We start from the raw sequence: 26,337 nt of genomic DNA on the forward strand, positions 1-26,337 counted from the left end.
GAGGAAATGCAAACTTTGAAAGGAGAATTGCTGGGGCAGATTTGATGACTTGTGTGTTCCCTTACGATCCGCCTTCACGTGACTGATTTCATGAGCTCCGCAGTTTGGAGACAGCAATTGTCCCAGGCTCTCCAGGACTGGGAGGGTCACATAGTCAGACCCTCATCTAAGCGAGATGCACGTGCCATAGATGAGAAGACGCAACTCTACACATTATGAGTCCAGAAAACTTGGTGTTTGTTAATTCAGTTCACTTCTGGTTGGTATAAAGCTACACAGGCCAAAATGGCCCTGCCCAAAATGGATCACTGCTTATGCACCCCTCCCCCTGTCTGCTAGCCCAACTCACCAGGGACAGCTTCAAGGGGCCAATGAGATACGTGGCCATTAGGAACACAAAAGACACCAGCATCACGATCAACATATCTACTCCAGAGCCCTCATACACTCAGACGCCAGGGCTGACTCCCTGCCCTGCCTCACCTGGTGCCACCCTTCCCTGGTCCAACCACCAGCATCACACATTGAAGGGCAGGACCTGGGTCTTCTCTCCTAGGCATTGGAGAGCCATCTGGAGAATTAGCTAGGCTGGCTTCACCCTCATCTTTGTATACTTGGCTGCACAGAAGCCCTGAGCAGCTTAGGGCCAATGGAGAAACCTAGGGAAGCAGGGAAGATGAGGTCACTATTGCCCACCAGGATCCGAGGGGAAACTGGAAAAGGCTTAATCCAGATGGGACCGGAAAAACCCACATGCGGAGCTGGATCTATGCAGGGGAAATAATAACAATATGCTATCTTTGGGTAATAGGGTGGGGGAGGACTTTTTGTTTAACCACACTTTTAGGTTTTTCTATAATAAGCCTATCTTAGTTGAGTATCTCTAAAATCAGAAAAGATTTTTAAAAATTAAGCCAGCTGGTAGCAGAATGACATTGCTAGCTCTTGCAGAGGATAAGGCCGTTAACAAGAGCTCCTTCTCTCCCACGGCGGGGGATAGGGGGAAGTAGGAAGTGGGGATGGGGTACCCAGGACCAGAATCTGGAGGCAGCTGTGGGGTGCAGGCCAGCCAGAGCAATGTGGGTGGGGGAGCCGGGATGGGGTACACCGAGAGGAGAGGAGTGAGAGGACAGGGTGGGAGGCTCCAACGGGGAGATAACAACCTAGTTCAGAAACGCCACTGATGTGGTCCCTTTGTCTAGGGTTAGCAGGCAATTCTGAACACTTAAAAAAACACACACAAACCTTATCCTTCCAAAAAAGATATGAGGGTGTTTTGAAATCAGAAAAGGTTAGGGAAGGGAAGGGAAGCAGACAGATTTTATGCTCTGGTGACAAATGAGATTGCTATTTGTTGAGACCTTCTCCCAAAGCAGAATGAGATGTGTCTGGCTGGAGGAGAGGACACGCTTATTATCAAATGAAAAAGGAAAACAGGAAAGCAAAGGCCCAGGTTAAGACAATGAACACATGATAATGGGCAGCAGCCTTCCCAGACGGGGGCTGGAAATGAGGTAGCCGATGGGGACAGAGATGTGAGAACGCTTCCAAGAAATAAAAGATACGATGCAAACATGTGCTAGCACTTGTGTCTTATCTCCCGGGAGTAGGCAGAACAGAAGATGGAGATTCTCCACCTTTAGAAATCTAACAGTTTCATGTGCATTTCTTTTTCCCTGGTATAAAACCCACCCTTCTTTCCCATTTTGAAAATACACATTTTCAACCTCCATATCTTTGGATAACTAATTCTTTAACCCTGGGGTTTGCACACTATGTCCCTAAGGTAACGATGTCAATAAATATCCACTGTGCTGGTAGCTGAGGGGAGGGGGTCTGAGCAGAACTTGAGGAGGCTGAGTTGGACTGTAGGGGCTGCAGGGATCCATCAGGGCCCTGCCACTGCTTACTGGCAGCACCACCCCCTCACTGTGCCTCAGGAACCTCATTCATAAAATGAAGAGAACGGTAACATCTTCCTTACAGTGCTGTTGTGAGGATTAAAATGATAATCCATGTAAAGAGCTTAGAACAGTGTCAGCCACAAAGGAGAGCCCAAAAGACATTGGCTGTTATTATTCCAACACATATGCACAAATACCCATGAAGCAGCAATGGCTGGTAAGTGCCAAACTCGTGACACACAGAGCACAGCCTGAGCCGGGTGCGTGCTCAGCGAGGGTGGCCTGGGGAGGCTTCCAGAAGGGGACATCGTGAGCCTGTTGTGGAAGTGCTGATGAGAAGTGGGAATGGGGTGATCTGGCAGGACAAAGCAGCAGGCCTAGCACAGTGGGGGCTCCAGGTAAGGAGGCAGGGGCCAACAGGGTGGTGGGGTTTGGCATTACAAGGATCTAACCACGTTATAAAACAGGGATCACAGGTTGCTATGAAGCAATGCCTGTGGGGGTTGAACAGTAAAGCACTGAGCAAACCTAAGGCATTAGAATATTTCTTAGTACCTTCACAGCACCTAAGACAGTGTGTGTTTGAAATAAGTGTTCAACTGACAATTCTATTTTCAGAGAGCCCTGCAGTGGAACCTCTCTCAAACCTGGTAGCCTAGGTGAGAAATACCTCTATCCACCAGATAGATGTGTTGAGGAGAAACTTGATGTGAAATGTGGGAAGATTTCAGAAAGGCCCTGACTATTCCAGAAGTGCTGACAGGCTTAGACAGCCCCTCCCCAATTCCAACCCATGGAGAAGGGAGATAGGAGAGACAGATTCCACACCCAACACTGAGGCAGGTCTGATCATCACAGGCCAAAGTCACACCAAATCCTCATGGCTCCTGCAACCTAAATTCCCACAATCCCCATAGTGACCTAGACTCAAGCCAGAGACAGCTATGCAGGCAGTACCACAATTCCCTTCCTCATTCTCTCCCCCAATCCCCAGCCAGAGCCCTGCGACCCTCAGGCCCAGCAGGTGCCCCGCCCTGTGGGTCCACACCCCCTGACACACACACACACCCCACTTACTTCTTCAGCCACTCCAGGATGTCCTCGGCCGTGGACCCATAGTTGTCATACTGGAACAAGAACCGTCCTTTCCTGTGAAATGTGGAGAAACAACGTGGGCTCAGTCAGGGATGCAAATGCCACCCTGAGATTATGGTCAATCACCAAGGAGGGAGGTGAGCTTTAGAAGGAAAGTGGGGGACGTACTCAAAATAGCAGATGGTGGGAAAGCCGCGCACGCTGTACTCCTCCTTGATGTTTTCAAATTCAGAGGAGTAGACATTCATCCCGGCCAGCACCTGGGAGGAAGCGGAGAACAGCCGTGTGGAGCCTGTGCCCTACAGACACCCTCTAGTCCACACGCCATCTGTCCAGCTGCTGTCCCACCAGAAAGACATGTGGGACAAAGCCCCACAGACTGATGTGCATCAGGGCTGCTGAGAAACAAGGCCAGCGAAGCCAGCCAGGAATCATGACCTGGCGCTGGAGAAGCCAGGCAGCTGGGCCGAGAGCTGCACTCCGCATGCCTGCTCCCTCTGGCTCCCTGCAGGAAGAACCACCCCAGAGCAACACAAATGTTCTGAGGGTTGCAGAAGAAGCCTGGCCTTGCCATCAACTTCACACTGCTCTCAGAGAGGGGCCACAGTCAAGGATGTGTTAACGCCTGTTTCTCTGCTCATGTCAACTAGGGTTGTACTCTTTCCTAAGCAATGGAAGTAAGTGGCTTTCACACACCAATTCAGCTCTGCACAACGTCCTTAGACACCTTCCTCGATACCTCACGGTTTGCCCACCTAGGATTGAGTGTGACATTTTCAAAACTCACAGCTTATACATGGCCAGGGAGGCTGTGCGGTTCTCATAACACAACACGAGAAACGAGGCATCTGCCTAACTCTCCTCCCTCTAGGCCGTGCTGTGTCTCCCCAGTGTTTCCTCCTGTTGGTGACCATTACCCACAGCCTGGCTGGATCATCATCTCAGAATTCTGAACATATTCTGGCTCCAGGGGTCCACATGTCCACTATCCCTGAATCAGAAAGAGTATTTTAGTGGCTGGGTAACTGATGATGTAGCTAAATACTAAGACTGACTCAAATAAAGAATCCCCTAAAACTCCCTCTGCGGTGGCATGATCATAGCTCACTGCACCCTCTAACTCCTGGGCTCAAGCAATCCTCCCCCGTCAGCTTCCTGAGTAGCTGGGACCACAGGCGTGTACCACTATGTCCGGCTAATAATTTTTTTCTTTTTGGTAGAGATGAGGTCTTGCTGTGTTGCCCAGGCTGGCTTCCAACTCCTGGGCTCAAGCGATCCTCCCCCTTCAACCTCCCAAAGTACCAGAATTACAGGCATGAGCCAGCATGCCTAGGCAGGACTTTGAATCTGTTCTCACCAGAGAATGTAGCTAGAATGGCCAGACACACAAAGGATGTTCCACAAAGCAGAGTGGCATAGAAGCGAGGGAAAAGTAAGTTTAAAAAAAGCCAGCAGCAGTTACAGAAGCAGAGAGAAGAAACCCAGGAAGCTGGACTTCACTGAATAATATACAAGGACACACACAGAGAGAAAAATAAATAGTGGTTTCAGCGGACAATAAACTTGATTGCAAAGACAGCCTCCACCTATGAGTCATGTGACCTTGGGCAAGTCACTCACCCTCACTGAGGCCCCTTGCTGGAAGATGTGAACATCACAGGGCTCTTTAGAGAACTAAATGAGATGAGAGGTTTTAGCACAAAACTGGAGCTCAGTAACTGTCATCTTCCTACCAAGTCTTCCTGGTGATGGGAGCCACTGTGTCTCTGGCCCCTCCATTCCTAGGGGCACCTGGATATCTTTCCAATTGTTTTAAGTCCCGAGCACAAGGCCTCACATACAGCAAGGACACAATAAATGCTCACCAAATCACTGATTTTTTTTTTCCTAACCCATTTTAGGATGCAGTAAATAATACAGGAAGAAAAAATTTGAATTCAAATTTACTTGAAGCCCTGGAATGTTCTATAAAAGTCATTCTGCTCATTTCCCAGACTGCTCCAGTGGCCTGTTCCAGTAATATTTGTCTACTTTAAAAGTCCTTTTTTTTCTGCCTAATTGATCTCCCCAGTGTCAGTGCACATTCACCACAGATTAATCTTACATGTCCTCCTTGCTCATTACATCACTTCCCTGCACAAAACCTTCCAATTTCATTGAATATAGGTGAAAATCCAGCTCCATATTCAATGCCCATATGTTACCTATTTCATTTTTGAATCTTTCTTTCTTACAAAACTCTTCATTGTACACCTGTTAGGGTCTAGATTTTTTATTCTCCCAGGAACAAGACAGTCGGAGATTTCTGCACAGGAAGGAAGTTGGGCCGTCTGCCTTCTCAGACATCTTGCTGAGTGCAGCAGCAACATGGTGCAGTGGCTGGAAGCATGGGCTCGGGATGCCTGGGTTTGAGTCCCGATTCCCCATGTGGTCGTGTATTTCCTTCAACGAGTCACAGTTGTCTCTGTGTCTCACTTTCCTCATCTGCAGCCGCTTCATGTGGTTGTTGAGAAGATTCAATGAGATAATACAAGGAAAGTATCAATAACACTCAAAGTGTATTAGCTATTTCTGTTACTAGGACTAGGAGATGCTCTATTTCTGCCCACATTTCTGGAACACTTGCTGTTCTCTCCTGGTCCCCACTTGGTGCCTTCCAGTCCCCTTGCTGAGGCTGCCCATCCCTCACTTCCTGGAGACCCCCAGACTCACCCATCCCTTAAGGCAAATCAAACCTCACCTCTCTAGGCAGCCTTTTCAAACCACCTTTGCTTGGGGTGAGCTCTTAATTCTCCAAGTTTCTGTAGCACTTTTGTGCCACTTTGGGGGCATCTATTAGTTAATGAGACAAAGGTTTTTGAACAACTACATACAAACACTCTCTGGAGTTAGAATTTGTGAAGTCAAACAAGGTGAAACACCTGGTCTCGGCCTACGGAGAAGATAAGAACACAGCCTCCCCCCTCCCCACCGCCATCTGCATGCTTGGGGCCACTCAGCTGGTGTGACATGCTCTTCTGTGTGTTCAGCCCTGCTGCCAGGAATCATCACGGCAGCTTCTCAGCGTAGGCTGTATGTGAGCTTACACTCAGAGGGGAGTAAGATTTCAACAGACATCCCGGGATGGGCAACTGGAGGCAAGGCAAAGAAAGATGTGGCCCAAGAAATGGAGCACATTTCCTTCTAACTGGAAGGCAGGATACACAGAAAGGAGAAGACATGAGAGAAAAGGCTGAATGAGTTGGCCAGGATCACTTTGGGAAAGGCTTGAAATGCCTGAGAAATCAGGACTGTATTCAGGAAGTGATGGAGACCTCCCGAGGGTTTCTAAGTAAGAAAGCAATCTGCAACCCAGTTGCATCTCTCAAAGCAGAAAGGACAAGCTATGAGGGAATGCTGTGGTCGGGAGACAAGTCAGCAGCCTTTGCCAACCTGTTAGCATGGCCCACTAGAGCGTGGACAGGACTGGTGGGCAGCGAGAGGATGAAGGGTGCATGAGGAAGATGCCTGATGATGCCTCAGTAAAGAGATGTGGGGGTGGGGGGCGGGGAAAGAGCCTGGCCCCTGGGGAAAGGTCTTAATGCAAAGTTCACAGTCTGCCAGATGGAAAGACACTGAATTTTCAGACATGCATTTGAGACACAAGTGAAAAAATCCAGACGGAGATGTGAAGCAAGCCATCTGACATGTGACACTGGCACTTAGGGGAAGGACTCGGGCTCCACAGAGTTATGTTTTATTGAAGCTATGGACAGAGATGCGGTCATTGGAGGGCAAACCATAATAAGACAAACCCTTGCTCCAATGTGTTAACAGGAAAGCGGAACCTTGGGAGCACCCCCATCTAGCCGGTGGGAGGAACATGGTGCAGGGCACCTGTAGGGAAGAGAGGGGATCAGTCACCTTTGTCTGTGAGTGCTCTGTGGGGTACAGGGCTTCTTCCGCACAGCCCATTTGTTCCTCACCACAACCCAGTGAGGTGGGCAGGGTTGGCATTATCATCTCCATTTTACAGATGGAAAAATGGAGGCTCTAAGGCTAAGGAACTTGGACCAAGATCTCCCAGCTGGTTAGCAAGAACCAGCACTAGAGCCTGGTCTGTACAAATCTGTCGTCATGACGGTTCTATTTCATGGTGTTTATACCCAGACTGGCCCATCATGGCCGAGGTCCACCAAAGACTGGCAAAGCTCAAAGGCTCAGTGCACATGTCAATAACTGGCAAGGCTGGGAAGAGGCAGACGGAGACAGGGCTCCTTCTAACGGTTGCTCTGAGATAGGGGCAGCCTGGCTGCTAATGAGGATGTCAATTAGCAGGAGTAGATGGGACAGATGCAATGAGTCACCAGACATCAATGACAGCAAAAAAGAGGCAGCCCTAAGTTTGGAAATGGCAAAGGCTGTGCATCCCTGACCTGGCATGCCTTCCTTCCTAATGATATCATCAGGTTGAACACCTCCCAAGAAATCTGTAGAGGAGGAAGATTTTTGACCCTTGCCACAGACAGAGCCAGCCATAAAGGCTCAAAGGTGACAGAGATGAAGAGGAGACAGAAGGCCCTAATCCAGCTGTGTTTCAGCAGTGAGGAGGAGGTGAGTTTTGATTTCTGGGGAACAGCAGCCCATTTATTAGTCCCACCTCTTCTCTGTGTGTGAAGACAAAAAGCAATTGACACCTGTGGTCACTCAACCCGTCTAGCCCGGTCCCCAGTTCCTGGTGAGCTGCCCCTGCAGAGTAAGCCCTAGCCTCTAGGGGCCTCCAACATGGGTGATGCCTGCAGTGGCCAGGGCCCTTCCCCCTTTATGTAGCTGGGAAAGGGCTAGAACTTTCCAGAAGATGCTTTTCTAGGAAATGAAAGGGAAAATAAAACAAAACAAACCCAAGCAAGAAAATACACAAACAAAGAAATGAGTTTACACAACCCAGATGTCTTAGGCCAAGGCAGCCAACACCTGGTCACAGCTTGACTTGCCCAGCTTTGTAGACAACACCCCTGACTTTTCTGTAATGTTGAGGGAATTAGAATGGGTAACTTTTATATTTCTAGACCTGGGCCAGGCAGGAGAAGCTGAAATTCATTTTTTCTTTTTTTTAGAGACAGGATCTCACTCTGTTGCACAGAGCATGGCACAATCATAGCTCACTGTAGCCTTAAACTCCTGGGCTCAAGTGATCCTCCTACCTCAGCCTCCCAAGTAGAGGTAGGCATACATTGACTACAGGTGTATGCCATTGCACCCAGCTAATTTTTAAAAATTTTTGTAGACATGGGGTCTCACTGTGCTGCCCGGGCTGGTATTACCTCAAGTGATCCTCCTGCCTTGGCCTCCCAAAGCACTGGGATTACAGGCATGAGCCACCATGCCCTGCCGGAAGCTGGTATTCTGAACACAAGTGGTCTTTGCAGTTAACCTTATAACCTGCCCCACAAATATCCTTCTCACTATGCTTCTGGCCTTAATAACAAATGCTCTGAATTCCTTTAAAAGAGAGGACCATCACTCTTAATATAGAGCTTAAAATAAAACATACCCACCGGAGTGATGAGCCACAAGCCTATTCATTCATTGGCAAATACCGGGTATCTAATGTGAGCTTGGCCCTGTGCTACGTGCTAAAGAAATAGACATGAACACGACTCCCGTGCCCAAGAAACTCACATATCATAATTAGTTTCAAGTGCTGAACAAAGTGATCTGGAACAAAAGCAAAGATGAATGTATCTGGCTGTGCGTGACAGGGACAAGCTCTGTGGCAGTGTGGGAGGGGGCCTGGAAGAATACTGAGTTTGGCAGTGGATGCAGCATTGGCTGAGAATGGCCCACGAGATGCACCAAGACTGGCACCAAGTCCTCTTCTGCTTCAGTGGGTCTGGCCAGGATAACTTGTGATCTGATTTGGGGCTGAGCTACTTACCTTCCACAGCACAGAATTCAGGAAGTTGAGCTGAGCAGATTTCTAAGTGTATGCGGGTGTAGGCAGAGAAAATACTGTGGGTAATTAATTCTTTTCTCCAGGCTAAATAATCTCAAAATATGGTATCTATTGAGGTCCCAATAATGTGAAGTGAAACTTCCCTGGAGTGATGTATGTGTGCCCCAAGACCAAATGTCTCCAGGCAAGTTACTAAAAATTCATTAGTGAGAAGCAAGCAGGACCTCGGTGTCACCCCAGAATGAGGTCAAAAGAGAAAGCATTGGCTTTCTGCAGCCCCATCTTGCAGCTGGTGAGCAGGGCCATCGCCATGCCCAGGTGCTGCCACTTAAACTTTTTAAGTTGACTTTGAGCTAATCACCACTTAATTTGATCCACAAAGATCATGATGCAGTTTCAGGACCTCAGATCTCCCTTAATGGGGCTTTGGCCACACCACTGAGATGGCTCCTCTCGATAACCTTTCATGAAAGACGTATGGATTTTTCCACGCTCCCTAGAGGAGCCAGCAGCTGTTTTTATGTTGCCATCAAAACAAGATACTTCTGCTACTTGGGGAAAGTGCAAAAATGGACAAACAGAAATCGAAAAGAATTAGAAGCAGGATCCCAGAGAGGTATTTGCACACCCATGTTCATTGCAGCATTATTTGCAGCATCCAAGAAAGCTGGAAGCAACTCATCAACAGATGAGTGTGTGAAGAAAATATGGTACGTACATACAGTGGAATATAATTCAGCCCTAAAAAAAGAAGGAAATCCTATGACATGCTACATGGATGAACCTTGAGGATATAATGCTAAGCAAAATAAGCCAGTCACAGAAGGACAAATACTATAGATTCCACTCATAGGAGTAACTTAAAATAGTCAAAATCATAGAAATAGGCCTGGCCAGATGGCACACCCCTGAAGTCCCAGCTACTCAGAAGGCTAAGATGGGAGGATCGCTTGAGCCCAGGAGTTCAAGTCCAACCTGGGCAACATAGTGAGACCCTGTCTCTAAAACAGACAGATATATATACATATATAATCATAGAAACAGAAAGTAGAAAGGCAGTTTATCAAGGGCAGGGGTGGGATGAGAAGGCAGAATTCATATGTAGTGGGTATAGAATTTCAGGTTTGCAAAATGAAAAAGTTCTAGAGAAAGGTTGCACAACAGTGTAAATATACTCAGCACTACTGAACTGTACATTTAGAAATGACTAAGATAGTCAATGTAATGTTACATGTTTTTTACCACAATGAAAAAGTAAGACACAAGGCAGAGAACAAAAAGCCTGGCAGGGTGGGGGAACACAGAGGTACCAGGGAGCATTTGGTGACTGACCCTTGGCCCTTCTGGATAATGTCTGTCCCCCCTCCCAGCTCTCTTCTCCCCCGCAACACTCCATGTTCCCCTTTTACCTCTCTGCCCCATCCCAGCTGCTCCTACTTCTCAGAAGGCCCATTTCCTTAGTGGCTTCTCTTCCTCCTCCTGTAGAGGTGGGCATCCTTAGGACATGTGTCTCCATTCTGCCTATCCTTCCCTACACTCCCTCCTGGGAGAATGCCTGCATTCCTAGGTGTCTCACTCCCCATCCAGACCCACCTCCTCCTCCTCTGGTTTCCACCATTCTTCTCGCCCCACAGGAACCACAGAGCCTGGGAAGGCTGGACAGGCCGTCACCTCTGTGAGCCCCCTTTATGCTTCTGGTCCACCCCTAAGGTCATCGCACCCTCTTCTTTGCCATTGGGCTCCCCAACAGCTGCCTCAGCTCACTTTGGAGCCCAGCCCTCAAAATTCTGGACTCATGATGTTCTGACCTTGGTCCCTGGTCCCCTGACAATGCCACATGTGCATCTTGCTGGTGTCCTATTTTATCACTGGCCTTTGGCAGGTGTCAAACTCTCCTGGTCCTAGCAACTTGGTAGACTTCTCAACCTTCACAGAGAACAGGTCTCTGAGCTCCAAGCAAAGCTTTGATTCAGCAACGGCCCAGGCAGCAGGGTCAGCCATCCTCACCATTTCAAAACCTGTCCCCACCCCACCCCCGGCACCCTTCCTCTGCCAAGTCCAAGAGTGACCCAGCCCTGCCAGGCAATGGTGCCTCACTTACGGCGTGGCCTCGTAGCTGAGTTGCAGCCTTCTGGAAATGTGGCATCATCCTCTTGCACATGCTGCACCCTGGTCACAGGCAGGAGAGAGACCACATCCGGTTACAGGGATGGCTGAGCCCTTGCACTCTGCCCTGCCTCCCCATGGCCATCCTCTACCCAACAAATGCTTATCCAGCCTTGAGAAGCTCAGGACTATTCCAGACCCTGGGAACACAAAAGGAACAGGAGGCGGGAGTCCTGGCCCCCAAAGAGCTTACAGTATCAGTGGTGCAAAACAAGGCACTGCCCAGCAACCACTCATAAATGTTGGACTGAAGAAACAAACCTGACATGATGGGAGAAGAGCAGAGCCCAGAATACTTCAGTGCTGATAATGAATTCAACAGAAATTCAGAAAACCAGAACAGGTGTCAAGAGAGCAACTGCTGCGTGCACAGTGAAAAGCCACCCCTCACTGCCCAGGCAGGGCCTGCAAATGAGCCAGAGTCAAATGCCATTATGAAGAAAAACGTGTGACCACGAATACAATCACTTTTGGAATGTCCATGCCTCCTTTCTCTTTCATTAACAAGGATAATTAAGCAATGACCGGAGGCAGGCTGACCGTGAACAGTGCTGGCTCTGGCCCGTGGGAAGAGCGACGGGCCAGGAATCGGGATGCCACGCGGACTCTGATCTTCGCTCCACTTGCTGAAGGCCTTGGAGAAGTCACCTCCTCTCCCTGGGCTGTTTCTTCTGGCAGGTGAGGGGGGCTGGACCACACAACCTCAGGCCCCTTCCAGCTCTGACAGCAAAGGATTCTGCGTGCAATGGCCCTGGCTCAGCCCTCCGGGGCTCTGTGATCTACCATGGTCACACTCCTCTCCTAGTGGTGAACACTCACAGCCTTGATAGGGGGCCTTGAACTCCTGGGTTCAAGCGACCAGGAAGGCCAGGTCCCAAACATCCACTAAAATATCAGAGTGACCTTAAACTCCTTCCCTTAAACCAGAGCAGACCATGTTTCAGCACCGATCCCACAGGACATGAGCAGTTTCTTCAGACAGCAGGGATTCTGAAGTGCCAGGCTATTACCCTTTCTGACCGCCTCTCTGCTACAAAACAGGGCTTAAGATGCATCTGAAGACCATAGAACCAAAGCTGCCTGGAACCATGTGTCAGGCTGATCTCAGCTTGGCACAGCGGGCACAGGGTCCATGTGGTGACAGGCAGCCTAGCTCCAATCCATGCTTAGCTGACGCCTAGACAAGCTGTGAAGCCAGAAGGCCAACATTCCTTCTGGGTCACCAGAACCTCCCCAGCACCAAGCCTATTGGACAAGATGCAGACAAAGGACATTTGGCCATGAGGCTCCAAAAATGCCCCACAGCCCCCTCCTGACATTCCTGACAGGTGGACTCACACACACCCCAGTATGTGAACCCTGGGCTTAAGTTCTGCCATCAGTCCTGGCAGGAGAGAAGGGGCTGTTTTGAGGCCAGCCTGCAGTGGGAGCCTGCCGAATCTGCCCTCAGAAGGTAAGAGGCACCTCTCCTCGGGACCTGCCACCTCAGTGCGAACACCACCAGCAGCATGAAGGAAGGAATATGACACTTGTCAGAGGCATTGTTCCCACTGTGGGGATTCAGAGAGAGGAGAACAGAAGCAGGAACAATGCTCCGGGAGAAACGCACCGGGTAGAAAACAGGAGGCTGCAGGTGGTGCAGAGCAAGGAGCTCAGCTCTGGGAAGAACGAGGCCGAGACCGAGGTCTGCATCTCCCCATGACTCCCGCTGGCTGGGTGATCCTGGGCAAGTGGCTTGGGCTCTCCAAGCCTTGGCTTCCCTATCTGTGCAGTGGGGATAGGTATCCCGCAGGTGTTAGATAGAGCTGGGGAATGTTCAGTGCCTACAGAGACATCTTAGTTCAACGCCAGGCCTGAGAACGTGCTTCCCGGTCCTTGGTGGGGGAAACACTTCCAGTGAGGGAAGAGGACGTCGCTCCACTCCCCAGGAAGGAAAATAAAGCGGGGGACACCTGCAGCCTTTCACTCATTCTTCGCTCAGTGACTTGAGTCTGACGCCCACTGGGCCACACTCATCTATCAAGAACTTTATTTACTATCTGTCTCCACAGTGTGGCCTCTCTCTTCCTGCTCTGCCTGTTTGCAGCCTGCAGCAACAATACCCTGAAATGGGGGTAAGTCAGCCAGCTGTCCCAGTGGGCAGGGCCAGCGGTGCTGGGTGGAGGGTATTGGTGGGGGAAAGGTGATGGAGGAGGAGTAGGAAACCACAGGCCAAGCCAGTTTCCAATTTAACTTTACCAAAAATAGAGTTGGCCCTGTGATTCCTGAGTTTATCTTCTAGCTGATTCCACTGGGAGGCAGGGGGAGAGGTAAGACTAATTATCACTCTCAAACCCCAAAAGTCAGAGCAGTCAGCCTTTCTATTTTATCATTAATTCAGAAAGCAAACCTGGGGAGCCAGGTTCCTTGTCACCACCGAAGGTTCCCACTGCCTTTGGGCCCATTCATCCCACATGTGACCAAAGGGTCACAGAGTCCTAATAGACATCCCAGTTAGGGAACTGCTGTGTATCCCAGGAATCAGCTGAATGTTGATGCCATGAAGGCTTGATTAGACTAGTGTGCTAAAAGCACAAGCTTGTTTCATTTTGTAAAAAAACATACACACGTGCATAATCAAAAAAAGAGTCCTGAGGTTCCTTGGGACCTAGAAGTCCAACCAATCTGACCCTCTACCAAAAGTTTAACTTAACCTCCGAGTTTTCTCCTCCCTCCCCGACCACCAATAAGCTTTTTGACTCTGTGAGGTACCTAACTTCCCCTGCCCCAGCTTTCTCTTCTGTAAAGATGATAACTGTGCTCGCATCTCTGTTGTGAAGCGTGGGATGAGCACACTGCCACACAGCCTGGGTGCATGGCGGGAGAGGGCACAGCATGCAGGCGCAAACTGCCAGTGCACCACTTCTAAATGACTAATGGCATCACACTGAGACCTGCCTGGTTACACCTGGATGCTGTCTTGTGGCACGTGCTGCATGTTGACATACACTGCGTTTTACAGCTTCATTTAACCAATGTGTTGCGTCCCAAAGGACTTTAAGATACACCAAAGGAGGCCCATCCTCTAGGATCTGTGTGGACAAGGATAATTCCTAAAGCAATTCACAGCTGGGTAGCTAATAATATTCCTCCACAAAGAAACAAAAAGGGGTGAAACCAACTAAAGAACATTAATAAAGAGAAGGAGTGAGGGTTAAAGTAGCTACCATTCAGGGCAGAGCTGGATTTATAGCAAGTGAGACACCAGGGCCTTCTCCCACAGGCGAGCACAGCCCTGGGGCCAGCGAGGAGGCCTGGGGAGGAGGCTGAGACTGGAGGACACCCAGCAATCAAAACAGGGCTGAGAGGGCTGGACACAGTGGCTCATGCCTGTAATTCCAGCACTTTGGGAAGCCAAGGTGGGGGATCACCTGAGGTCAGGAGTTCGAGACCAGCCTGGCCAACATAGCAAAACCACATCTCTACAAAAAATAAAAAAAAATTAGCTGGGTGTCATGGCAGGCACCTGTAGTCCCAGCTACTTGGGAGGCTGAGGTAGGAGAATCATTTGAACCCGGAGGGTGGAGGTTGCAGTGAGCTGAGATGGCACCACTGCATTCCAGCCTGGGCAACAGAGCAAGGCTCTGTCACAAAAAACAAAGAAACAAACAAACAAACCAAAAACAGGCTAAGGAAAGGCTGCTGTTATGGCGAATAAACTACTGGCTCAAGTCAGGCAGAACCACCAGAGTGCCACAGAGGGGCATCCGGCAGGGGACATCATCCCCAGGGCACAGATGGGAGGAACCTTTGCAAATAACTCAGGAAGTGGGATTCGAGATGGGCTTTCATGAGCAAACAGAACTCTGGTTTGCTATGACAAACCAGAGCCTATGACACCCTCCTGAGCCACGCACACACCTGGGCTCACCTGCCTTGCATCATATACAGCCCCTCTGTCACCACAGCCTTCAGGGAGACACTGACCCTACTGGCTTCATGAAGGGCCAATGCAGCTCACAGAGGCAGCACAAAGGGCCTTGCCAGGCTCAAATCCAGGGTTATTTTCAGTCTGTAAGTTGGGACCCATTAGAATGTGGAGGTGCCCAGACAGTGAATATTTGAGGCTCTGCAGGTCACACTGTCTCTGTTACAAGTACTCAACTCTGCTGGTATAGATCGTGAGCACCCACAGACATCACATCAATGTATGGCCATGGCTGGGTTCTAATAAACCTTTACAAAAAAGGCAGCTGGCCCGTGGGCCATAATTTGGTGACCCTTTGTCAGAGAGTTATGAAGCAGGAGGAATAATCAATAATTTTTAAATAAAACAGAACAGAAAATAGTAGGCATTACATCTGGTAAACAACAGATGGCAATAGTAAGGGCAAGAGTGGTTTTGCAAAACTTTTGTTTCAGCTTATTTGCATATAATTTATATATACTTCTAATACTGAGTTGCAATATAAAACGTTTTTAATTCTGTGAAATTCAGTCAAAAAATTTGAAAGCCACTACTGTGATCCAGTCCCTTCTCTTACAGATGTGGAAACTGAGACCTAGCGAGGTGAAGGACTTGGCCAAGCTCACCCGGCTTGCTGGTGGCACAGCTGGGATTCAAACCCACATGTTCGGGCTGTCATCTGAAAGATCCTCCTGCCATTTCCACATCCTCCTGCCTCATACAGGGACTGAGCCCAAATCCTGGAACCCATTTCTCTCTGCTCCTGGTTCCCTGATCCTCCCAGGTGGCACCTGCAGAGGATGCCAGCAGAGGATGCAGGAGTCAGAGCTAGACGAGCTGCTGCCCCAGAGGTGGGCCAGGCTCTGAACCACGACCCCATGCCTGAGGGGTGGAGAACAGCCACAGGGTGACCGGCACTGAGGCATGGCACCACCAGCAGGAAACGGGACATGGCTGGGGAAAGTGGAGCTGACCAGACAGGGTGGAGCTCTGGATAAAGAGGGTAGAAGGACACAGATTCTAGTGGAGACAGAGTGCAGGGCGGACAGCAGGAGGGGAGGAGCCAGATGAAAAGGCAAAGACGAAGGAAAAGAGGAGCAGATGGAGAGATGAGTTCCAGCATTCTAAGCGAGGCACCCGGGCTAGTCCCCCCAACCCCGCCCGCAGCCCCCACCCGCCTCCCTCCCACAAAGAGACTAAACAACTAGCTCTGGCCCAAGGGAGAAAGTTCACTCACAGGGGGCATAAAACATGATGAGGAGCGGTTTCTCTTCCTTCTTCAGGAGCCGTCTGAAGTCCTGAGGCACAAAAAGAGAACACCAGCAGCTCACACACAACACAATAACAGGATGAGACCCCCTCCCTGACCCTTCTGCACACAGCGGGGTGAAGGGTAGGGATGGGGAGGGGAGCAGGAGTGAGCACTTCAGAAAGTACATGCTGGTAGCTGATTTGCGGGTGGGGGCAGAGCCACAGCAGGTCCGGAGCTGGAAGAACCACAGAGAAGATCTATTTGAGACCACCCTCGTGTATTACAGATGGGAAAACTGAGGCCCCAAGCTAACAAATGGCTTTGGCCACCTGGTGAGAGGGAGTCGTGAGGTCCAGGCTGCTGGCTTTCCTTTCAGTTCCACCTGAACAGTTCAAAGATGGCAAAGAGCGGTTTTTGTTCCGTGGGGTTGTTGAATAGGCTGCCCCTTCCTGTGACTTACACAGCGGTTTTGTTGTGGTGCGGATGGCTGTTTTCATGTGTGCCCGACTTGGCCAGATGGGGATCCGCTCACTGTGGGAAGAGGGGTTAACCCATACCCACTAATCTCTTGCTAATCTCTTCTCAGGCTCCAACTCTGCCACCACCATCCTTGTCCCCAGGAGTCCACGGAGCACACAGGGCAGAAGGAGGGGGCCTGCTCCACCCTCCAGGAGGTTACAGGCAAAATGGATTTGTAAAACCCTTAGAACAGTGCCGGGCATGTTATTAAGCAATACATAATGATTTGTTAGATACATACAATAAAGGCAAAAAGACAAACAGCCACACAGTGCTCATGTAAAGACTTGAGTGTGTGAACAGGGTAGAGAGACTTTTTTCCAACGAGAGCCAACGATGGATGGGAAAAAGCAACTCTATCAAGGACTGCAGTGAAGCACGATGATAAGAGCATATTTTGATTAAAGTAAGCTGCTCAACCACATTTTACAGAAGAAAATGAGAGGGTTTTCTCTTTTGAATAATAAGGAAAGTAAGAAAATTTCAAAATGCAGCTTTCTGGCAGCAAGAAGGTATTAGGTAAATAAATGATGGCACATCCAGCACAATGGGATACTACTGCATCATTAAAGCTGATAAAGAGGAGCATTTAATGTCACAATCAGATGTGCACGGTGCACTAAAGTGGGGGGAAGCAAGTTACAAAACAGCATATAAAATGTAATGACATCTTTGTGAGTAAAAACATTATGTATACATTACCTTGAAAGCCTGGAAGACTACAAAAATATCAGCAGGCATCTCTCTCAATGTAAAGGTATGGGGTGATTTATTTTTTTTCTTTATGCTGAAGGTGTATTTTCTAAATTTTCAACAATGTGCATTAACTTAAAATTTTTCAGTTAGATTAAAAAAAGATTAAATTTTTGTGGATATCCAAAACACTAGAATAAATTCTGGAAAAGTTTACCCTTGTTTACATAACTAGAGAGAGGGTTAAGGCACTAATTTTCAAACAAATTTTGTTTGCACTAATTTCCAAACAAAATTAGTAACCAAGATATTTAACCCTAACTAGAGGTACAGGATGCAAACACTTCTAAAATTGTCTTCTGGAATTTCTGGAGATAAAAGCTAGTAAAAGATCCGAGAAGAGATTTTTATTGAGCCTATAAAATTTGGTTTCATATCCTGAGTAGTAACAGATATTACCTTCAAAGATGCTTAATTACCTTCACAAAGTATGAAATTCCAAGCCTACAAATTGAATCAGCAATTCAAACTTGAATTTGGAACTTTTCATTATTTATGTGGACATTCTATTAGCAGAGAACCAGCTATACTTCTTATTTCCATAGGAGAGAAAAGAGCACAAAGCAGAACGAGAGGATTCGCTACAGGTGTGAAAGAAATATTTCCACTTGATATTCCTACAGTTACAGAAGAACAACCTGAGGAAGGTTAGGACGTTGTATCTGGGGGAGGAAGGCACCAGGCAATCACTTTCCAGAGGAGCTCTCAACATTTATCATCACAGGAGCAGCTCTCCGTTTAGGCTGTTTGTATTTCCATGGTTCTAGGCACATGTGCCACTCTCTCCTGGCACTTGCCCCTCTTATGCTTTTTTTTTTTTTTTTTTGAGAATGAGTCTCACCCTGTCACCCAGGCTGGAGGCAATGGCATGATCTTGGCTCACTGCAACCTCCGTCTCTCAGATTCAAGCAATTCTCCTGCCTTAGTCTCCCGAGTAGCTGGGATTACAGGCATGCACCATCACGCCTGGCTAATTTTTTGTATCTTTAGTGGAGACAGGGTTTCACCATGTTGGCCAGGCCGGTCTCGAACTCCTGACCTTGTGATCCACCCGCCTCGGCCTCCCAAAGTGCTGGGATTACAGGCGCGAGCCACTGTGCCCAGCCTTAAAGACGTCTTTTTAAAAAACATGTGGGCCCGGCGCGGAGGCTATCACTATGTTGCCCAAGTTGGTCTTGAACTCCTAGCCTCAAGCAATCCTCCTACCTCAGCCTCCCAAAATGCTGGTATTATAGGCATGGGCCTCTGTAACTTGCCTATTGACGGTACTCTTAATGCTTGTTGGCACAAAAGAAAATGATGCCTTTTTTTAACTTTCTGGAGGAAAGTAAAATGTGTCATCACCGTAGGCCAACCAAGTGGATCAGTGGTGATTCAAATTAAGGGTTGGGCACAACATTTTCTGGGATACAAAGAGCCAGTATTGTCATCTTGAAGATGTCTTTTTTTTTTTGAGACAGAGTCTCACTCTGCCACCCAGGCTGGGGTGCAGTAGCATGATCTTGGTTCACTGCAGCCTCTGCCTCTGGAGTTCAAGCAATTCTCGTACCTTGGCCTCCCGAGTAGCTGGGATTACAGGCATGCGCCACCACGCCCAGTTAATTTTTGTAATTTAGTAGACATGGGGTTTCACTATGTTGGTCGGGCTGGTCTTGAACTCCTGACCTCAAGTGATCCACCCGTCTCCACCTCCCAAAGTACTGAGATTACAGGCGTGAGTAAAAAATTAAAAACTAGCCAGGCACGGTGGCATGCGCTGGTAGTCCCACTTACTTAGGAGGCTGAAGCAGGAGGATTGCTTGAGCCCAGGAATTCAAGGTTACAGTGAGCTATGATCACAACACTGTACTCCTCCAGCCTGGGTGACAGAGCGAGACCCTGTCTCTAAAAACAACAACAAAAAAGAGTCAACAATTTTAAAGGAAAAGGGAGAGGAGGAAGAGAAAGATGAAAGCTATGTTTTATTTTATCGAGATAGGAATGAACCTCCTCCCTCCATCTACAGAAAGCACTGCTTGCCTCACAGACCATCTGGACTATCACAGAAATTCTTGCCTATCCTAAGTGAAGGCATCATAGAAACACGGATGCACATGGCTAAAGATGCACATTCAGGTCAGGTGGGCAGGCTGTGGACGGAGGGGCAATGTGTGTCACAGCTTTTGCATTCTTTATTTTTTTAGAGATGGGGTCTCACTGCGTTGACCAGGCTACCCTTGAACTCCTAGGCTCAAGCGATCCTCCTGCCTCAGCCTCCTGAGTAGCTAGGACCACAAACACCGGCCACCACAACCGGCCTGTCATAGCTTTTGTTAAATACTTAAGGACTAAGAAAGACTATAATCTAGATCTACCCTTCTACCTCCACCCCTGGCCAAATTTGGAAATCAAAGCATAAGAGGGTTAATAATTGGTTGAAAGCTATAGAATGATCCAGAATTATAGAGATCTGCCTCAAGTCTCTGGAAATCTAACCTAAATCGCTAAGGTTATTCTTTAAAAAAAAAAAAACAAAAAAAAAACCAAGATGTAAAGCCAATCCTAGCAACATCTGGATTACACAATAGAGAGAGAACATTTCAATCTATATTAATGTATGGAAAATCTAAACGTGTTCAAATACATTAAATAAGGAAGGTGAAGAATGAAGAAAATTCTCAGGCAACGTGTGATCGCCACTGGTTACAAGATGGAGCTGGGAAGGGGAGTCAAATATTAGGGTCCTGGCCTAGCTTCCCTAGAGGAAATACAAGTGATCCTGGAATAGTCCCATTTCTCAGTTCGTTGGGCTCCTTTCCTTGGGAGGCCCTAGTACTAGGGAAGATTCCAGCATCCATCAGAACTGACAGGAATACATTACCTTTTCACTGTCAAGGTGGACAACATCTTTGGCTCCAGGATCTTCCTCCCACAGTGGGGGCCCTTTTGGATCCTTCAAAAAAGCCACTATGGACTGAGGAAAAAAAGAGAGAAGAGAAAATGCATTTTAGTCCTGAAAAGAGGGAGGTGGGGGAATCAGGAACCTGTCCTGTTTCCCTGCCTGGAGACCTGCGCACACCAGGTGCTGGGTTCAGGACTGCATGTGGCATAAGCTTGGAGGGTGTGTTATTTCCACTGTCCACTGACATCACGGATAAGTGCCCCAAAAATGCACCTCCATCACTCCCACCAGGCTTTTTCAATCACAAGACACCTTGCCCACTCCAGTCAGGTGGTCCATGCCTAATATGCATCTTCATAGACAAAAAAAAAGAAAATTTGAGACAATGAGTTGGCTTATTCAAACCAGAGACATATTAGTGTTTCTACTAAATCTCATCTCCTCCAAGAAGTCTTTCTGACTAATGGAATAATGGTCTCAGTCTTGTCCAAAGGAAACATTTCCACATTCCTGCAGCCACTAAAACTGTCATCCCATAAGCAGATCATCATGCCTACTTATGACCTGCTTGGTATTTCATGATCTAAACTGGTTTTGGAGTGGATTAAATCCTGATTATCCTCCACTATATGTGAATAAGTGGGGTCCAGGCTGGGAAGCCCCCAGGGCAGGGTGAGCACCAATGTGGCCTCACCCTTGTGGCTACACTTCTCTTCCTGGGCCCCTCTTCTAGACTGCCTGGATTGAAGATCTGACAAAGTTCTTACAGATAAAGGGCTTTGCTGGCCTTTGTTATGTGTACAATGACTCAAATCTCCACTCCCTTTGGGGAAGACGTACAGGGGCAGGGAAGACGGGCACTGTCCTTCCACCCTGCTCCGTACCCCCCTGCCACTCTCATCGGTTCAGGGCAGAAGCAGCATTCCCTTCCCCCTCAGTCACTCAGAGATGGTGCTCAAAGTCTGTGAGAGCCAGGATCAGGTACCAGACCCCAGTCAGATTCTGTTACTTCTGTCAACTTTGACCACGCTCCAGCGAGCAGATGCTGAACTGAGAGTGTGTGCGTTTGTGTGTGTGTGTGTGGCCTGAGATGAGAAAGGGAAGTGCCCTTCTATAATAATAAGGGTATGCATTCAGCCCATCCACCGGTCATACACAGAGAGGACCTTAGAAAGGCTTATTATTTCTGGAAACTCTATTTGGAAAGAACTACTACAGGAGAATGGGAGATAGCCAAGACTTCATAGGATTTCATTCAGGTAGTGCTTCCTGCCTGTCCAAGTGGAGCTGTGAAACGCCTCCTGGCAAGAGAAGAGCCATTTCTGCCACAGCAAAAGGCGGATCAACCCTTTCTCGGTCCCTTGTCAAGGCTTTGCCATGACAACCTAAGGAACTATGGAATTGGCAGGGTCTTCCCGACACCCGCACTCACCCACAGCTGCAGAGGCACCTGTCCACGAGGCCATGTGAGAAAGATGCTGGTAGGCGCCCACCTGCCTGGGGTTCCAGAAATACCCAGTGCAGGGTTCTTAATCTAGGGTGCACGAGGGACTTCAGGAGTCAGTGAAAACCCAGGTTCATGTGAAAACACTGACTTTGATTGTATGCACATAGACTGTTTCAGGGAGGTCTGTGTTCAGTAGGTGCTCAGTGGGATTAGGATCCCAGAACAAGTTAAGAACTGCTGCTCTGGGGGGGCTCCTGGCCCCACGCCCAGCCCCCCACCCCCATCTCCACCTCAGCCTGAGGTCCCATCCAGTCTGAGGGTGGCCAAGAAGAAAAGACAGCAGTGGATGGAAAAAGGAGAGAAATGACCTTTTAATGTGACAACTGACATGTCCATACACACAACCTTGTTTTTCAGGTGAGGATTATTCTCATTTAACTGAAGCTGAATAACCCCACCCATAGGTTCTCTCCGAGTTGATCTAACTGGACAAGACCTCAGGGGAAAGTCTGTGGGGAGCAGTACCTGGAAGCCCACCCTCAACTGTCCTATTCTGGGTGCTCTGAGTCCCAGGCACTGCCTGACACTGCATCTGGCCTTCAGGACACCTTCCCGGCTGTGATCCTGGCTCACAGCTACTGGGCCCTGAGATCATCAGTGAGTCATCTGAATGCAGACTGCCAGGCACCTCTGGCCCTCACCACTTCTATAGTAAGGATTTGGGGAGTATGTACAAACAAGGAAAAGGCAGCTTAAAGGGGATGTTCCCCACTTTGAGTTTTCTATTCTTTGCCAATGGGGAGATAAGTTCTCACTTATCTGGCCTGTGACCTCTCTAGATGCCATGGCACAGCATCTGTGACCAGGCTTCTGCCCAACCATGTAGGTTGACAAAAACCACAGCCAGAACATGGGCCTGCAGGCCATGGGCCCCTCCTATTGGGGGCTCCTCCGTCTCTCTGGAGTCAGGGTCCAAGGAGAAACACTGAATGGAAAGTTAATCAGTGACTAAGGTGGGCTTTGATCTCAGCTGTCTCAAGCTGAAAAAGCAGAAGCCATCAGCAGTCAGGGAACCATCCTCTCCCCTTCCCTCTGCCCTGGAGAACTCCAGGGACTCTGCTCCAGTCCTGCTGGGGGTGCTGGGACTAAGAGTGCCATCTGAAACTGAAGACTCTGGCCCCATACAATGCTCAGCCACTTCTTCACCTTGTTGATGCCAAAATCACGGAAAGGTCAAGAGAACGCCGACCTCATACACCTGATCTTTGTAAGAAGTGGGGCGAAGCCAGGGTTCTGCCTCTCCCACCCAGACACCCAGTGGCATGCTGGGGCCGCCTGGGCTCCTTGCTGCTTCTCTGCTACCACAGTTCTGAGTAGCTGCTCAGAACTCCCTGCTCCATAAGCCCAAGATGGATTCCTCAGAGGTCTCAGTTAAACATAAAATATACACAGCCTCCAATAATAAAACAAAACCCTAGCCCTCTTTCCATCATTGCATAAGCACTTCCCCCATCTCACCCAATTAAACCTTGTTCCTGGGGAACATGTGTTCTCTCCAATAACTTCGGTTGACATCTGAACACAGAATAAGAAGGGCTGAGCAACTGTAGTTGGAAGAACTTTCTAAGTGTCTAAGTAGGTGTTAAGGTGATGAGTAATCAGGCTGAGTCCCTATATAAGGTGAACGCTGTAGCAACTTAAAAAAAGAATGAGTGTTAGTGGATAAGCAAGAAATGACCTGGAGAGATGGTGGGGAGAGACAGAGGGAGAAGGAAGGGCAGAGGGAGAGGGTCTCTGACAGCTGCACAGACAGATGGACAGATAGGAAAAAAATGGAAGAGACACAGATGGAGAAAGAGGGGCAGATGAAGAGACAGGAGCACAGGGTCCAACCCAGTGTGGGAAACAGGAGGGTTAGGAAGTGAGTTCAAACATGTCAGGACCAGAAGAAATATATGGCTTCAGCCAACACAGGACCAGAAAGCAGAAGACAGGTTGGAGGAAGGGAATCCTAACCCTGAAGGAGGAGAGTTGCAGTTCAGGAGGACTAAGGGCTGGGGCAGCCGCTTTGTGGTTACAAAGCATGTATAGATTACAGGATTTCATATTTCTTTCCATTTATGCTTTTTCATCTACTTCTAAACTGGATTGATAGCAGGGAACTCTTCAGTGATACCCATATCTCATCTGGAACAAGATGCATCAGGCCAAAGGTGCCAACCTGCCCATGTGTGATACCCTGTGCTAACCTGGGCACCCTACGTCCCACCCAGCCTGAGGGTGGCCACTACTGCAGAGATGAGGGGAGGACTTTGAAGCTACAGCAAAAGCAGGCCCAGGCATTTGGCAGAGAGAGAGGTGACATCATCTGCCTCACTGGACAACTGCTGATACATTCACAAGCCCATCTCCAAAGCTGGGTCAATCTGTTGTGTTAAGAGCTACAAACTTTTCCAGATATTCTGCTGACATACGCTTTAGAGATAAGAATCTCTCAGGTCATTCAGAAGAGCTATTTGTGCAATCTGCCCTTTCTTTTCTCAGAGAGAAAACCTGCCAGACTTTGGGCGTCCATTCAGACTCCACCTCTGCTGAGAATGAGGGAGGTAAATTTACCTTAAATGTCACAGCTCGGTTATATTCAGTATGAAATGCACCATCCCTGTCAAATGAGGAGAAAAATGTGTTAACTTTAAGAATGGTTGTGAAGATACATACCTTTGGTTTCCTGCAGCATCTTAATAAGGTTCAGCTTTTGAATGCAGTTCAGGATTTTATTTTTTTAAAGAAACAATTGTAAACACAGGAAGAAAACCATTCCGAAATAAAATTAATCTAACTAAAAATTGCTGTTCACTGAAAATACCAATGAAAACGTTCGGCACTTACTTGGAAATTGGAAATGCCCATGTGTACTTACTGGTAATGGAATAATTCGACCTTTTTGTCCTTCGGGCTCAGGTCAACTTTCATCTTCTTGCACAATTTCCTACTCTCTGCATCACTGAAAGACACAAATGTTGGGAACCATTAATCACCTGAAGTCCTCATAAAGGTGTTGACAGCAAAATCTGCTGGTGTCCTAAGAAATAAGCCAGGTAACTTGGAATTCCCAATAGCAGATGAGGGCCTTACTACAGATGGGCTGTGAGAACTGGAGGGAGGAGACTAACTAGGAGGCTAAGGGCTGATCAAGAAAGACAGAGGCGGGCTGCGGGGGCTCATGTCTATAATTCCAGCACTTTGTGAGGCTGAGGCAGGTGGATCACCTGAGTTCAGGAGTTCGAGACCAGACTGGCCAACATGGTGAAACCCCGTCTCTACTAAAAATACAAAAATTAGCCAGGCGTGGTGTTGCATGCCTGTAACCCCAGCTACTCGGAAGGCTGAGGCAGGAGAATCCCTCAAACCCGGGAGGTAGAGGTTGCAGTGAGCCAAGATCGTGCCACTGCACTCCAGCCTGGATGACAGAGAGAGACTCCACCGCAAAAAAAAAAAAAAAAAAAAAAAAAAAAAAAGAAGAAAAAGAAAGAAAGAAAAGAAAAGAAAGAGACAAGCAGACAGGAGCAGGTGTGTCACGACTTGTGGGTGGCAACACAGACAGAGAGACAGAGGGAGAAGAACATTTAGTAGAGATTGGGTTTTGCTATGTTAGCTGGCCTGGTCTCCCTGCCCCCCCTTCCTCCCTCAGGCCCAGACAAAGACAGGTCCAGACAAAGGAGGTGCCTCAGCAGCTTAGGGTGTGGACAGCCCATGGTAACAAGAAAATAAACTCCAATCCTGGCCACTCTTTAGATTTACCAGGCAAGTTTTTAAAAAGATCGATGCCCTGGCCTTCCCCTGATTGTTATTTGGAATCACTGTCAGGGGTGGGACAAGCAAGATTTTTGTTTTTAGAGCTCTGACATAGGCTACGTGCTATACACTATGTGACCAAGGTAAGAGGAAAACATGCTACCATGTTGAAGAAGTTATGCAATCTGGCCAGGTATTGACAAAACACAAAAGGGGAAAGGACCAGGCTGTGGTTAAAGGAGCCCCTCCCTTGACATCTGGGATATTACACTCTCTTCCAATAAGAAATGCCTGTCAGGTACCATTCCCCGTTTACAAAGCACTCGTGCACAACCTCATTTCATCTTAGTGCTCTGCCTGTTAGAACAATGGATTTCAATATGTGGTCCCTGAACCAGTAGCACCAGCATCATTCAGGAACCTGTTAGAAATGCAAATTATCAGCCCCATCCCAGACCTACTAAATCAGAAACCCTGGGGATACGTGAGCAATTGCATTTGAACAACCTTCTAGGTGATTCTGATGTGTGCTCAAGTTTGGAAACCACTCATTGCATTAGACTAGCTCCTTCACTGGCTCATGTTCTTCTCCCCTACCTCCACGAGGTTTGGCTCCCCTGTGCCCTACACCAGCCCCTTAGAGA

The 26,337-nt window shown here is 48.3% G+C and overlaps 1 protein-coding gene across 1 annotated transcript in view; it reads right to left on the minus strand.

The window, feature by feature from the left end:
- Positions 1–26,337, minus strand: part of PDIA5 (protein disulfide isomerase family A, member 5) — a 92,937-nt gene that overhangs the window by 32,382 nt on the left and 34,218 nt on the right. The window contains exons 4-10 of the mRNA XM_011950796.1: positions 24,819–24,902; positions 24,515–24,560; positions 20,431–20,523; positions 16,284–16,344; positions 11,036–11,103; positions 3,168–3,259; positions 2,982–3,053 (exon numbers count right to left, since the gene is read on the minus strand). Coding sequence (XP_011806186.1) covers positions 2,982–3,053; positions 3,168–3,259; positions 11,036–11,103; positions 16,284–16,344; positions 20,431–20,523; positions 24,515–24,560; positions 24,819–24,902 — 516 coding nt within the window. The remainder of the gene's footprint in view (positions 1–2,981; positions 3,054–3,167; positions 3,260–11,035; positions 11,104–16,283; positions 16,345–20,430; positions 20,524–24,514; positions 24,561–24,818; positions 24,903–26,337) is intronic.

This window comes from Colobus angolensis, unplaced genomic scaffold, assembly GCF_000951035.1.
Source record: "Colobus angolensis palliatus isolate OR3802 unplaced genomic scaffold, Cang.pa_1.0 Scaffold31, whole genome shotgun sequence".
Taxonomy (NCBI): domain Eukaryota; kingdom Metazoa; phylum Chordata; class Mammalia; order Primates; family Cercopithecidae; genus Colobus; species Colobus angolensis.